At 40.4% G+C, this 14,459-nt stretch overlaps 1 protein-coding gene across 26 annotated transcripts in view; it reads left to right on the top strand.

Annotated features, from left to right (window-relative positions):
- Positions 1-14,459, top strand: part of sorbs2b (sorbin and SH3 domain containing 2b) — a 485,383-nt gene that overhangs the window by 391,141 nt on the left and 79,783 nt on the right. For 22 of the 26 annotated variants that reach the window (XM_072595463.1, XM_072595454.1, XM_072595483.1 and 19 more), the window contains 2 exons: positions 4,387-4,470; positions 5,203-5,268. The exons of the other annotated variants lie outside the window; for them this stretch is intronic. In XM_072595463.1, coding sequence (XP_072451564.1) covers positions 4,387-4,470; positions 5,203-5,268 — 150 coding nt within the window. The remainder of the gene's footprint in view (positions 1-4,386; positions 4,471-5,202; positions 5,269-14,459) is intronic. 26 annotated transcript variants of the gene reach the window in all.

Genomic DNA, 14,459 nt, shown 5'->3' with positions numbered 1-14,459 from the left:
TCGGAGTCTCCTCTGAGTAATGTGTTTTATTGTGACTGCTGTGTTTGGCCATGTTAGTAAACTAAGCTGCTAACTCCTGAACCACAGTTAACTTGAAGTGTGATACAGATGGAGTGAATTAAAAGTCTTCACAGCCAGCTGAAGAGGAATCTGGTTGGGAATGGGGCATTTCACTGAGGGAGTTGATTTCACCCACCTCACTTCATTTTAGCATTCTGCAGAGAACACTGATACAGTTTTAATCCCTTCTCTGAAATCAAATGAAAATTTAAAAATTGTGTCATCCAGCATAAAAAACAAATAGCTGCAAATTGAGTTGTACATGGTAATTAATGTTCATTTTAAGAGCCTCCAGAGTATTTTTTATACTCTTGGGGAAGATGGAAGGTTCAGTCCATTTTTTTGTAAGCAACAGTGAGTGTATCCATCATCTGCCAGATTTTTATTAATTTACAAAAATCTTGGCTGGAGCTTTGATGCTTTGAACAGACAGCTGTTCATTGAATATTTGAGACAGATTTCTCCCTGTAAGCTTTATGTGCACCCTTTGAGGTTAATCAGAGATCTTGTAATGATTGTCTCATGTGTTACCTATTGTGTCTTTTGCAAACAAAGTAAAACATTTAATCTTAATCAATGTAGGATGATCCAATCATCATTTGTATAAAGCATTCTATTTCTGCCATTTTTTTCTGCTGAGAAATTCTTTAAAAGCAATATCACAACATATTAGTAGGGCAGTTGTTGTGATGTTAAAGTTGAAAATTAACATAATGGGAATTCATAGTTCCACTGAATGTGTTTGGCTGTTCCATAACTTAGACCTATTGTGAGGTTAATGAGCAATAAATTGGAATGTGACACAGCTTAACTTCTGTGTATGGTTTTTAAAGAGCTAGAGAGTGACTGAGCTATAAAGACCAGACTAACTTTTGGAGTCCTAGAAACATAGGAAACAGGAGCATGAGTAGGCCATTTGGCCCTTTAGTCTCTTCCAATATCCAATATGACCATGGCTGATCATCCGAAGCTCCTTGGATGCTGCCTGAACTGCTGTGCTCTTCCAGCACCACTAATCTAGAATCTGGTTTCCAGCATCTGCAGTCATTGTTTTTACCCCATCCAATTCAATACCCTATTCCTGCTTTCATCCCATACACTTTGATCCCTTTAGCCCTAAGAACTATATCTAACTCATTCTTGAAAACATTTAATGTTTTGGCCTTAACTGATTTTCTGTGGCAGAGAATTCCACAGGCTCACCAGTCTCTGAGTGAAGAAATTTCTCCTAAACGGTTTATTCCTTGAGCTGTGACTCTTGGTTCTGGACTCCCTGGGCATTGGGAACATACATTCCTACATTTACCCTGTCTAGTTCAAGTTATAGATTTCTACGAGATCTTGTCACATTCTCTGAACTCCAATGTCTGTAGTCTTAACCAATCCAATCTGTCTTCTGTCACTCCTGCCATCCAGAAATCAGCCCAGTAAACCTTTGCACTCCCTCCATAGCCAGAATATCCTTTCTGAGATAAGGAGACCAAAACTGTGCACAGTATTCCAGGTGTGGTCTCACCAATGCCCTGTATAATTGTAGAAAAACATCCCTGGTCCTGCACTTGAATCATCTCGCTGTGAAAACCAACATATTATTTGCCTTCTTTACTGCTTGCTACACCTGTGTGCTTACTTACAGCGACTGGTTATAAGGACACCCAGGTCTTGTTGTATCGCCCTATCCCAATCTATCTCCATTCAGTTAATAATCTGCCTTCCTGTTTTTGCTACCAAAGTGAATAACCTCAAATTTATTCACATTATACTTTACCTATAATTCATTTGCCCACTCACTCAACTTGACAAAATCGCATACTCTTCAAACTTTACCCTCCACTCAACTTTGTGTCATCTGCAAACTTGGAGATGTTACATTTAGTTTCCTCCTCGAAATCAATAATATATACAGAACAACCTCGATTATCTGAACAAGACAGGCAGAGAGTATTTTGTTCGGATTACTGATTGGTCGGATAATCTTTTAATGGGACCTTGAGATCTTGTTCAGATAATCGACCTTCGGATAGCCGAGGTTGTTCTGTATTGTGAATTTTTTTTAAAAAAGCTGGGGTCCCTGTGATTCCCAGAGCATCTTGTTCATTATCCAGTTGTATTGGCTGGACATTGAGTGAAGACGGAAGCAGGTTTTATTGATGCTGTGCTTGATCAAGAAAGATTGTTGTTGCTCACTGCCTGAACTCTCGAAAGAAGGGAAGCCGTTGGAGTTGGGTACAAGGTGACTCCCATGAAGAAGAGTTAGACACTCAAGAAATGATTCAAACTTGCTACGAAAAGACATGTTTTGAATCATTGGCTATGCTACCAAGGATTCACGAAATGCATTAATCTAAAATATGCTGAGCTCTAATCATAGGTTTTTTCCTGTTTTGTGCCTTATTAAACAGCCAATGGCACCAAAAAAAGGCAAATTCACCACCTCTCAATCTGATTATAAACACCAGAAGGTCAAAACGATTAGAGTTAACCGTCGCAGTCCTTTGTGTGTATATTTTATCTAGTTATATGCATTCTAGTTCAAAGCCCTCTGCAGATGATCAAGTTAATATTTAATTAGAGATTTGTGGGACAAATAAGCTCATAAGGATAACTATTTTAAACAAAAAAATTTTTAAACTGAGTTGCACACAAAAACAAAATTGCTTACATACCATCCACATCCATGATTGTTTACCTCCTAGCCCTTTGCTTTATCAGTGCACTGATTTCTTCTTTAACTAACTCTCCATGCTACTTGAAAAGTGCCTCCCCTTGACCTTCCTTCTACAAATTACCACAAACTAAGGTTTTATTGAATTTATCTTGTCTTTCCCAACATGTATGTACCCCACTCCCCCTCTTTACAAATCTGACATTCAGCATGGTTTTACAATTTCAAAGGAAAAGTTTTCAACCAGTCAGAATAGGGGAAAATAATATACGGATCTGACACTGCTGCCAGCATATACCCCTGAGTTCCTCTGTAGCCATGTTCCTGTGGATCAAACCATCCTGTTGGTTGGTTGGATTGGGAGGAAGAGAATCAAACCTGTGTGTTTTTAAATGCAATTTAAATTGTGAAACAATTCACTTAGAAATGTTTACAGTTCATTCTGCTACTAATTTTTTTAAAAATCAAATAGAGAAATCGGAGCAGGAAAAAAAATAAGTTTCATCCTGGTTCAGCTAAAACAGCAGAATAAAAGTTCCTATCAGAACAATCCTGTGTGTGCCACATGCCAGCCCAAGAATTCCCCTCTCTCTTTCCCCTGGAAGCCAGCAGTGGAATTCTTAGGAGTAACCATAAAGAGGTGGGAAAGTAAATTAGAGGAGTGCTCATCTTCTGTTTTTCAAAGCCTTTTATGGATGGTAGTACCTACAATGCAGTGAAGTATTGATAGTAATGAATGGTGAGATATGTTTGCTACCACCCAGCACGCTGGTCATGAGATTGGTTGAATTATAATCACATATTACCTTTCACTGTCTGTAAATAATGAACTCATTGCTGACCAATTCTTAAGGAAAGCATAGTCACTGCAGTTACTTCAAATATCTTTCATTTGGGATTTGGCAATGAAAACAATTAACCTAAGCACAGCTACTCTCATATTGTCTTTATATTGACACATTAACTTACTAATATTTGTTCTGGTGCATTTACCAAGAAAATACCTCTTCAAAACTGACCTTAAACAGAACCTTTTTGACAGCATTAATCTGGACTTTAATTTGCTTAATATTCTTACATTAAGTACTTAAGTTTTCTTTAAAGGCATCTCTAAGTTGAACAACTTTAATGGGGAAATTGTTGAATTCAGACAGTCGGTTTCAAAACAATTGCAAAACTGTCAGTCAGTTGTTTATAACTTGCTTGTTGATGATCTGTTTGCTGTACATTTGATTGTTCTGTTTGTGCCTGTGAAAGAAAGCAGCACCTCTCATATCACCTGTGCTGTCAGGAATGGCTTGGGTATTTGCTGCCCTCTGCTGCTTGTGCTTGAGAGAAATCCTATTAACTCCCAGAACATTAGATGCAACAGGGTGTTGGCTGCTTTTTAAATAAATACAAAGGTGCTCAATATAAACAAGAAGCGCTGAATGATACCTTTACAGTGTGAGATGAGTAACCACTTAAAAAGAAAAGTCTCCCTTTGATACTTCAGTTCGATATAGCATTCTTTATCCCTTATTATTTTTAACCGTAATTTAATTTTGCTTTTTAAAAGTCTTGTTTCAGTAAGTGGAGTTTTGAGGTGATGTGATTTAACATTCCCATTTTGTTTAGTTTGCCTCTTTCCTCTCCCTTTTTTACTTTCACTTCTGCTTCAGGGTGGGCGAATAACCCCAGATGAAATAGATTTAGAAAACGAACCCTGGTATAAATTCTTTTCAGAACTGGAATTTGGACACCCGGTAAGTGAGGCCAGTGTGATGTGGTTTGAACAGTATGAGTTATCTAGATAGTCATAATTGCAATACATTGCAGTGAACAGTGAGTATTCACTGTGAAAAGAATGATTGTCATGGCAGTGCCGATCACTAATTTGCAGTACTTCCCAAATAAAGTATGTTAACAGCCTGTACTTTGTAGACAACAGGTTGTAGATTTGGAGTCAGTTTTTTTTAGGCTTGTATTGTTGCTTCCAGTTGATTTGTCTAGATCCATTGAATAACAGTTTGGAATAGTCAAGGGTGAATTTATTAAAATGGTAAATTGTAGCACTATCCACACTGTCACTACAAGACCCAATATTGAATTTGCTGTTTATCTTAAGAACTTTGCACTTTATTTTTGTGATCATAACCAAATAGTCTGTTAGCTTATTATTAATTAATGTGCTTTTTCAACCAATTACTTTAATCACAATTTGACTTATTTGCATCATTTGGCCAGTTGATAGCCGACATTTGCAAATATATTTGCCAAATGGCAACTTTATTTAGGCCAGGACCTTCTGTAGAAAGACATGTTATCATGTCGGCTTTGCTTCATCATTTTCACTCTGTCGGTGTATTTCTGTGTTTATTTGATGCCAAGTTTTGCATTTGGCTCCTGAGCTTTTTAACCATGTCACTTTTTCCATCTGTGTGTACCATTTGACTGTCCTCTGCACATCTCTCCACCTCTGCCTGTGTTGCCATCAGCCTCCCAAAAAGCTTTTGGATTATCTGCCAGAAAATTCTGCCCGTGTTTCAGCTGAGAATATAAAGGTAACTACTGATTCTTTACACAGTACTATGCTATCAAATCTTTCTCATCTTCACTCTGATCATTATCGCCCTGACCAGCAGCATGTGTCGATCTTCACTTCATTAAGCTATTACAATCGCACAATGGTGGAGGCCCATTTGTCACTTCTATCTGGTGTGTGGTTGCCGATACATTTTGGGAAATGCTGAGGGCATGTGCAGAACAATCATCTGTCTGCAATTTTAACTAAAGTGTAAACTTTCTCATGATAATTCAGCACATGCTATTTATTAAATAATGGGCTGAAGAGTGCCATGCAGATCTTTTAACCATCCATAACCACGTAATCATGGCAACTGGCCTTTTGATTTTGAAGGCTGTGATTCAAGCTTCGGTTCAGGAATCAAGCATGGAACTGCAGCAATGTCAATGATTAAGTTGCTGGGCCAGTAGTCGAGAGAGCACAGCCTGGATTTTTATCGGACAAACTGACAAATTCAGGAATGTGAAGGCCCTTCCAATATTCATGATACGATAACGTTTAAATAAATCCATTCAAACTCCCGTCTGATAATTGACCTGACTGAACGATGGGGAAGCAACAATTGTTATTTGCGGACCTATGTGAGCAGCCCCTCATGTTCATTAAGTGGGCTGGTGTTTCAGTGACAGCAAGTGTAGCAAGCCTCTGGTAGGCTTCAGCAAGTAGGAAGTGTCTCGAGCGTTACAAGGCAGAAAGCAGCAGAGGAAAGATCAGTAATAGGTGCAGACCTGTGCAGTGGAGCTCACTTTAAAAGTTCCTTTTTGTACCTTTCCTTCTTGAGAATTCAACTCTCAACAGGATTACCTGACTCAAGAAGGTTGACCTGATAGTGGGGCCTACACTGCTTTTGCTTCCAGGCCTCAGGTTGTTAATATTGCAAAGGCTATGAATCCTGACAATATTCCAGCAACAGGACTTGTGCTCCAGAGCTTGCCACTACCCTGGCCAAGCTATTCCAGTATAGCACCAATTCTGACATCTACCCAACAATGTGAGAAATTACTCCGGTAAAATTGCCCTGTGACTCAGCAGTGCCCTCCTGACCTCTCCATCTTACTTCCCATCTATCCACTCGTCCTTCCCCACAGACCTATTACAATCACCTCCCTCCTGCATCCACCTATTGCCATCCCACATACCTTCTCTCCCAAGCCTCATCCCCACCCCCTACTTATCTCTCAACCCCTTTCCCCCTCTCCAGTCCTGACGAATGGCTTATGCCCGAAACGTCAATTCTCCTGTTCTTCAGTTGCTGCCTGATCTGCTGTGCTTTTCCAGTACCGCACTTTTAAACTCTCAGTCCCGAGCACCTGCAGATATTCTGTAGTCTTGCCTCATTGAATCGCAAACAAGTGGTGTACAGATAAGCAACTCACTGAAGGAGGAGGCTCTTACATATATCTCATCCTCAATGATGGAAGAGCAAAAGATGAGGCTGAAGCATTTGCAACAATCAAATGGATGATCCACTTCAGCCTCCTCCCGAAATTCCCAGTATCACAGAAGCAAGTCTTCAGCCAATTTATCAGGAAATGCCTGAAGTCACTAGAAACTGCAAAGGCTATGAGCCATGTCAAGATTCTAGGCAAAAGTGATGACTGCAGATGCTGGAGATCAGAGTCTAGATTAGAGTGGTGCTGGAAAAGCACAGCAGGTCAGGCAGCATCCGAGGAGCAGGAAAATTGGTGTTTCAGGCAAAAGCCCTTCATCAGGAATGTCAACATTCTGACAATTGTACTGGAGTCCTCTGTTCCAAAACTTACCATGTCCTGAACCATAGCTACATCACTGGCATCTACCTGACAATGTGAAAAATTGTCCTGTCCACTAAAAGCAGGACAAATCCAACCTGGCCAATCAAGAAAATTTACAGCCCAGGAACAGGCCCTTTGGCCCTCCATTACTGCCCCATCTGTCTACTCTCAATCATCAGTAAAGTGATGGAAGATGTCACCAACAGTGCTATCAAGCAGCAACCTCTCAGCAATAACCTGCTCAGTGACGCCCAGTACGGGTTCCGCCAGGGCCACTCAGCTCCTGACCTCATAACCCTGACCTCTTGACCTTGGTTCAAACATGGACAAAACAGCTGAATTCCAGATGTGAGGTGAGAATGACAGCCCTCTACATCAAGGCTGTATTCAACAGTGTATGACATTGACAAACCCTCGCAAAACTGGAGTCAATCGAAGCTGGGGCCTAACTCTCTGATAGTTGGAGCAATACCCAGCACAAAAGCTGCACACTAAGCTGACTTGGAACAATATCACTATCAGTCGGTTGAAATCCTAGAACAACATTCCTAACAGCTGTATAGGTATCTATGGCCCAGGGACTGCATGGTTCAAGGAAGCAGATCAAACATTATATTCAAGGGCAGTTAGGGATGGGCAATAAATGCTGGGCTAACCAGTGACTCCCCATCCCAGAAAAGGATAAGAAAAATGTGTTTTTTCTTCCTTGCCCTCCCTTGGTCAAAGTTTTTTTGCAGAGTGGCTGTTTCTTTGCCAGGTTTCTTGAGATATCTCAAAACTAAAAATAGTGCTAGTCAGTTTTGAAGAATCAGGAGTTCCTGATGAAGGGCTTTTGCCTGAAATGTCGATTTTCCTGCTCCTCAGATGCTGCTTGACCTGCTGTGCTTTTCCAGCACCACTCTGATCCAAAGGTATCAATCATGCTGTGTCCCTTTAAAATTCTTCCTTGATCCCCTCTGTTTCTCCATCAAGCTAGAATTTTCATGCCTCCATATTCTGTTTACAAACTCCTGGGTCTTCACAAGCTTGTTGTCACTTATATAAATGATTCGGATATGAATACAGGAGGAATGGTTAATAAATTTGCAGATGACATCAAAATTAGTAGTGTAGTAGATAATGAAGAAGGCTATCTCAGAGTCCAACTTGATCTTGAACAGATGGACCAATGGGCCGAGAAGTTGCAGATGGAGTTTAATTTAGAGAAATGTAGGGTGTTGCATTTTGGTAGGAAAAATCAGGACAGGACTTGTACACTTAATGGTAGCATCCTGGGGAGTGTTGCAGTTCAAAGCAACCTTCGAGTGCAGGTTCATAGTTCCCTGAAGGTGGAGTCACAGGTAGACAAGATTGTGAAGAAAGTGTTTGGTATGCTTGCCTTTATTGGTCAGTACTTTGAGTATAGGTTGGATGGTCATGTTGAAGCTGTACAGGACATTGGTTAGTCCACTTTGGAATACTTCATTCAATTCTTGTTTCCCTGCTTTTGGAAAGGGTGCAGAAATATTGCTGAGATTGGAGGGTTTGAGCTATAAGGAGAGGCTGAATAGGCTGGGGCTGTTTTCACTGGAGCGACAGAGGTTTATAAGGTTTAGAGGGGCATGGATAGGATAAATAGCCAAGATTTTTATCCCAGGGTAATGGAGTCCAAAACTAGAGGGCATAAGTTTAAGGTGAGAGGTGAAAGATTTAAAAGTTGACCTGAGGGTCAACTACTTCATGTAAAGGGTGGAGCTGCCAGAGGAAGTGGTGGAGCTGGTACAGTTACAACATTTAAAAGGCAAGTGGATGGGTATGTGAATAGGCAGGGTTTAGAGGGAAATGTGCTAAATGCTGGCAAATGGGACTAGATTAATTTGGGACATCTGGTCGGCATGGATGAGTTGGACGGAAGGGTCTGTTTTCGTGTTGTTGATCTCTTTGGCTCTATGTGTGGAGATATCCCTCTATAGTCCACTTAGAGCTGGGGACTGTACAGTTAGGTGATTTTTGGCAGCCATTTTTTGAACATTTTATGTTCAGTTCCAGTCCGTTGAGTTTTTTTACACAAGTCTACACTGAGATAATTCCTTTGTCCATGATATCGATCTTTAATATATCTGATGATGTTGCATCCGCAGCCTCCTGGGGAGAGAGTTTTTGCAAATGTCTTGATGAAGAAATGTCTTCTCGTGTTGTCAGCAAATTTGTGAATGGTCTGTATGTGATATTCTGCTTCTCTGTTTGCCATTTAAGATGTGAAATAGTGGAGGATATGAGTCTGAAGGGAGGTGCCAAGAGCCTATTGGCATTTGTGTTTGGTGTTAGCTGTCAGGTTCTGGTGGCTTAAAGAACCGCCCCCCCAACTTCACCCCTTCCTTTCTGTTGGTTCCTTTCCTCATGATGCTTCTTTCCCAATCTGACTGCAAATTATTGTTTTAGAAAAATATCGGAAACTATTCATGCCTGCAGTTATAGAACTGTCTGAATTAAGGAACCAAAGCCTTTTTAAACCTATCCTATCCTGGTGTTTATTCAAACAGTAGGAAGCCATGAAGAAAGTCTGCCTTTTCTTCTCCTCCCCACACACTGGCCCTTGTGTCATGTTGCTCTTATGAGAGTCAGATCAGAAACCAGGAAGAATGGACTGTTCCTCCACTAAATCATGCTGCCCACTGGGCCGTCAGTTTATATCTTCAGGGAGCTGCGTGTTACACCGAAAAGGGCAGGTGGCCTATAAACTTAAATATATGGTAAGTTGGGACAATGGATTTTGGTCCTGGTGACTTTTTTTCCTGTTCCTGATAAGTGATTTATTCCCTGACTGTCACATACTGGAGATTCTCATGTGGTATTCCAATTCTGTGAACCACTGCTAACCACATGCTGCAGCATTCAGTGTAGTTGCAGGGTTTGTAGAGAAGGGATCCCATCCCATTTTGTTTTTCCCTTTTCAATTCACTGCCTGTCCACCCTCTTCCCCGCTTCTGAGTGTAAAAGTTTTCAATTGCTAATTCCAGAAGGGTTTTATGTATACAGATTGTTGTTAAACTGCAGTATAGTAATACATGGCTCATTCTCTCTGCACAGATTGCCAGCGTAAATTAAGAATCCAGAACCCAGTGACGTTAATTTATTTTCATTGGGACATTAATAGAGTGCTCAGTTTTGGGTTAATTAGACTCTTCATGGTAAATTGAGATCTAATTAATTTTCTTCCTGTACTGTACACTGAAGTAAGCCATGCTGATTTGTAGACAAGTGATGTTCGAATTTACTAATTGTACAAAATTGCTAAATGTTAGATTAAACAAAAGCTGCCTGGAACAATTTGTCACAAATAGGCAGAGGGGAACATTGAACTAATAAACCCAAATGGAAGTGGCATCACAAACTTCTTCTATGGAAGATTTTCGCTGTTTAGCATGGAATTTCGCTCGTCATATTTCACAATTAGAGAATAGAATGTTTGTTTTACTCGGTCTGTCAGTGTCCTGCTGCTGTTTGTGCGTCAGTCCTGTTCTGTTTCTATGTCTCAGTGTGTTTTAGTTTACTGCGCTTTTGTTTAGTCTCTGTGATGTTCTGTTTCTCTCTTTATGGAGGTCTTTTCCCTAGGATGAGGGAGTTCAAAACAAGGTGGCATGTTTTTAAGGTGACAGATTTAAAAGAGACATGAAGAGCAACTTTTTCACACAGAATGTGGTCATGTGTGGAATGAACTGCCTCAGAAAGTGGTGGATGCAGTTACAACTTGTAAAAGACATTTGGATAAGTACATCAATAGGAAAGGTTTGGAGGGACATGATCCAAAGACAGGCAAGTGGAACTAATTTAGTTTGGGAATATGGTCAGTGTGGACTTGTTAGATCAAAGGGTCAGTTTCCATGGAGGGACTAGATTGGGATGGGATATCTGGTTGGCATGGATAAGTTGGACCGAAGGGTCTGTTTCTGTGCTGAACATCTCTGTGACTCTATGACTCTGTAAGTTGTATAGTAGAGAAGGAACTGCTAACCAGATACTGGAGCTTTCAGTGTAGTCACTTAGTTTGTAGGGAAGGAATCCCATCACTTGGTATCTTTTCCTTTTCAACTCACTGCTTCTCCACCTTCTTTCTTTACCAGCCTGTATTTGGGCACACTTGGCTATAAAAGTTTCCAACTGCTAATTCCAGAAGGCATTTATGTACAAATTATTGCCTGGGAGAGATAAAAAAAAACAAGTCAAGAGGAACATTTGCTTTTGGCTCATAAGGTTGTGCACTGTGGCCACAACCTATGCATTTATTTAATATGACATGTCAGTGCAGTACTAAAGGAGTGCTGCAGTGCTAGACATACCAGCTTTCAGTGAGATGGTAAATATAAAATCCATCCACTGTCCTGGCATGGCCAAAAAAGTTTCCAGGGTACGATGTGAAAAAGGCTGAAGAAGTTTTCCCAATGTCCTCACAAGCATTTGTCCCTCAGTCAACAGATTAAAACAGATTATCTGTTCATTTATCTCATTGTCATTTGTAGAATGTTGCTGAGTGCAAATTGATGTTGTCCATTTGTCCCAGATAATAATGCTCTTGCCCCAGGGTGTCTTTCACTTCTAGAGTCAATGAGACTGGTGTGTCTGTGGAGGCTGACTCGAGTGGCAATGTCTTCTACAAATAGCCCAGATGAAGTATTGGCCCGAAATCAACTGATGCTTTTCCCTTCCAGCAGTCTCTCTTTTTCACTGTATATCCACCTCTTTTGTCATTTGCTTTATCCATGTCTGTCCTGATTGTTTGTCTCCAGACACCTGATCATTAACAAGAACTTCCCTATCAACTTGGAGTTTCTTGAAGATCAAAGACATGGCTGACCTGTTGTTTTCATGCCAGTAGCAAACTTGTAGTAGAGAATGTCTTAAGTCGGTGGTGACTCCACTGGCTGGATCATGTGAACTGAATGGATAATGGTCACATCCGCTAAGCCATGCTCAATGTGTGCAATTTAGCATCAGCATCTTTCTACAAACCATAACCAACTGGGGTGCCCTTGGGACAAATAAGGTTTCCATTTTTAGATTAAATTCCCTACAGTGCGGAAACAGGCCCTTCGGCCCAACCAGTCCACACCGACCCTCCGAATAGTAACACACCCAGACCCATCTCCCTCCGATCAATGCACCCACCACCATGGGAAATTCAGCATGCCCAATTCACCTAACCCACACATCTTTGGACTGTGGGAGGAAGCCGGAGCACCCAGAGGAAACCTACATAGACACGGGGAGAATGTGCAAACTCCGCACAGTCGCCTGAGACTGCAATTGAACCTGACACCCTGGCACTGTGAGGCAGCAGTGCTAACCACTGAGCCACCATGCTGCCCCTCCTTGCATCCCCGCAAACAATTTTGTACCCAGAAATGACAGATGTAAAGAGCCAAATGTTGGTTGTGGGATAAATTTTGGAATGGTTAACCTTGCCTATCTTCACGGGTCCTAAAATAAGACACCAAGCAAAAACATAATCCGCTACCTACAGCTGCACTCTGAAGTAATTTCTCTCTGCCCTTCTCTCCAGCTGATAGTACTTGTCCTTTCACTACACTCACTCTGAAAATAAATTATCATTGAGGTTAAAAATACATGAACCTACTCACTTCCACATCAATTGAAAAACACTGTACTAGTGAGTTCTGATTAAAATAACAATGGTCTTGCTCTTTGCTGACCCAACTCTGCTGTGCTTTCATTTGACAACTTAAGTGGTCGTTTGATAAAACTAGCATAGGACCATTCATTCCAAAGAGCAACTGTGAGTGAAGAGTCTGGAATTCTTCATCTGGAGAGAAGGGCAGAGAGAAATTCTGTCAGATCACAGCTGATGTTTACAGTAGGTTGCTCGGTGTCTTATTTTGGAACCCATGCAGGTAGGCAAGATTAAACGATCCAAGCTTTATCCCACAATCAACTTTCATCTGATCTTTTTCAGAGTTGCTTTCTTCCAGGAGCTCAAATTAGCAGTCAAGTTTCCTACATTAGTGATTATACTTTGATGACTGAAGTGTTTCCAGATGTCCCAAGATCTCAGAAGCTGGTGAGGCTTTATTTCCTGTCCTCTCCTTTAATTCGACAGCGAAGAAGACTTTTAAGAAAGGTCACCTTAATCTTTAGCCCAATTTGTACCTTCCTGCTCACTCATGGAAGGTGCACTGCATGTCCAAGACCTGCTCCTATCATTTCAGTGACTCTGCCTTGAAGCCAAAATGGATGGAGTCACTACAGCCACAGATGAGCACATTGAGACCCAGGCATCAAGAATAAAATGTGAGAAATTCTTCAACATGGAGAAATATCTCAAAGGGAAACCTGTGAAAGTTCTGCTTTTAAGTTAAAAGCATAGAGATAGTGAAGTTCAGAAATGATTTTGTTATGTTATATTCACCAGACGTGTTTGCAGCATGGTCAGTGATCTATGAACACATTTTAGTCATTTTGCCCAATTTTCATTTTCTAATTCTTCCAATTTTGAAATAAACTCTGGCAAAACTTTAGTTTTATACAAGATCAAGGGTTAGTTTGTTACGCAACTAAGCAAAATTGGGATACAGTTATTAGATAAATACAGATAAAGAGATTAAAAGAAGATACAGATGAAAGGTACTTTTAAAGGTATAAATCAGATCAGTCCATTATTAGTGCAATTATTTGTTTTTAGATTTTGTTCGAAGCTCAAGGGTTCAAAGCTTCAAGTCAGAATTTAAAAGTTGTGATAGATTCTGTTGTTGAGTAGACGGAATTTGCATTTATAGGTGGACTCAGTAGCTGGAGCAGCCTGTAATGGAGATGTTTGCTGTCCTTGCTAATCCTGCAGTCATTACACTTGTAGATTTTGCCCAGATTCTTTCAGTAGAATTCTAAACTGCTCCCTTTTGAGATTGGTGTTGCAATCGCTTATCAGTCTGTCCTTTCTGACTGAAGTGAATTAACTGGCGCAGTCATGTGGCTTCTGGCAGCCATTTTTAACTGCTGTGTCTATTTTTAAAAGGTCAGATTAGCCTTCCTTATTTATATATATATAAATAAAATGTTATAATTAAACAGTCATGACAGATGTCTCAAAGCAACGGGAAAAGGAGGCACAGGTTTATTTTTTACCAGTATATATTTAGTTGTCATGATGTATTTTGCAGTAATTGATGTTTTTAATATTGGGAAGGTGGATTAAACCAAGGCTTTGGATCCTGTCGGGAACAGCAAGATATTAGACAGGCTTAGTGATTGGATTACTGTCCTGGAATGAAATAAAAGGAGGTGTTCTGTTCTGTCCATATCACAGTCTGTAAAAGTGCTGTGTTTAACCCTTTGACTGAGTATGCTATGCCACTGAAATTAAAATTGATCTGAAGCAATTAGGTGGAATACAAAATGATGAAATTGCTATCAATAAGGAAAG

This window comes from Chiloscyllium punctatum, chromosome 2 (genome assembly GCF_047496795.1).
Source record: "Chiloscyllium punctatum isolate Juve2018m chromosome 2, sChiPun1.3, whole genome shotgun sequence".
Taxonomy (NCBI): domain Eukaryota; kingdom Metazoa; phylum Chordata; class Chondrichthyes; order Orectolobiformes; family Hemiscylliidae; genus Chiloscyllium; species Chiloscyllium punctatum.
The sequence above is the reverse complement of the archived record's forward strand: the minus strand, read 5'-3'. Positions and strand labels throughout refer to the sequence as shown.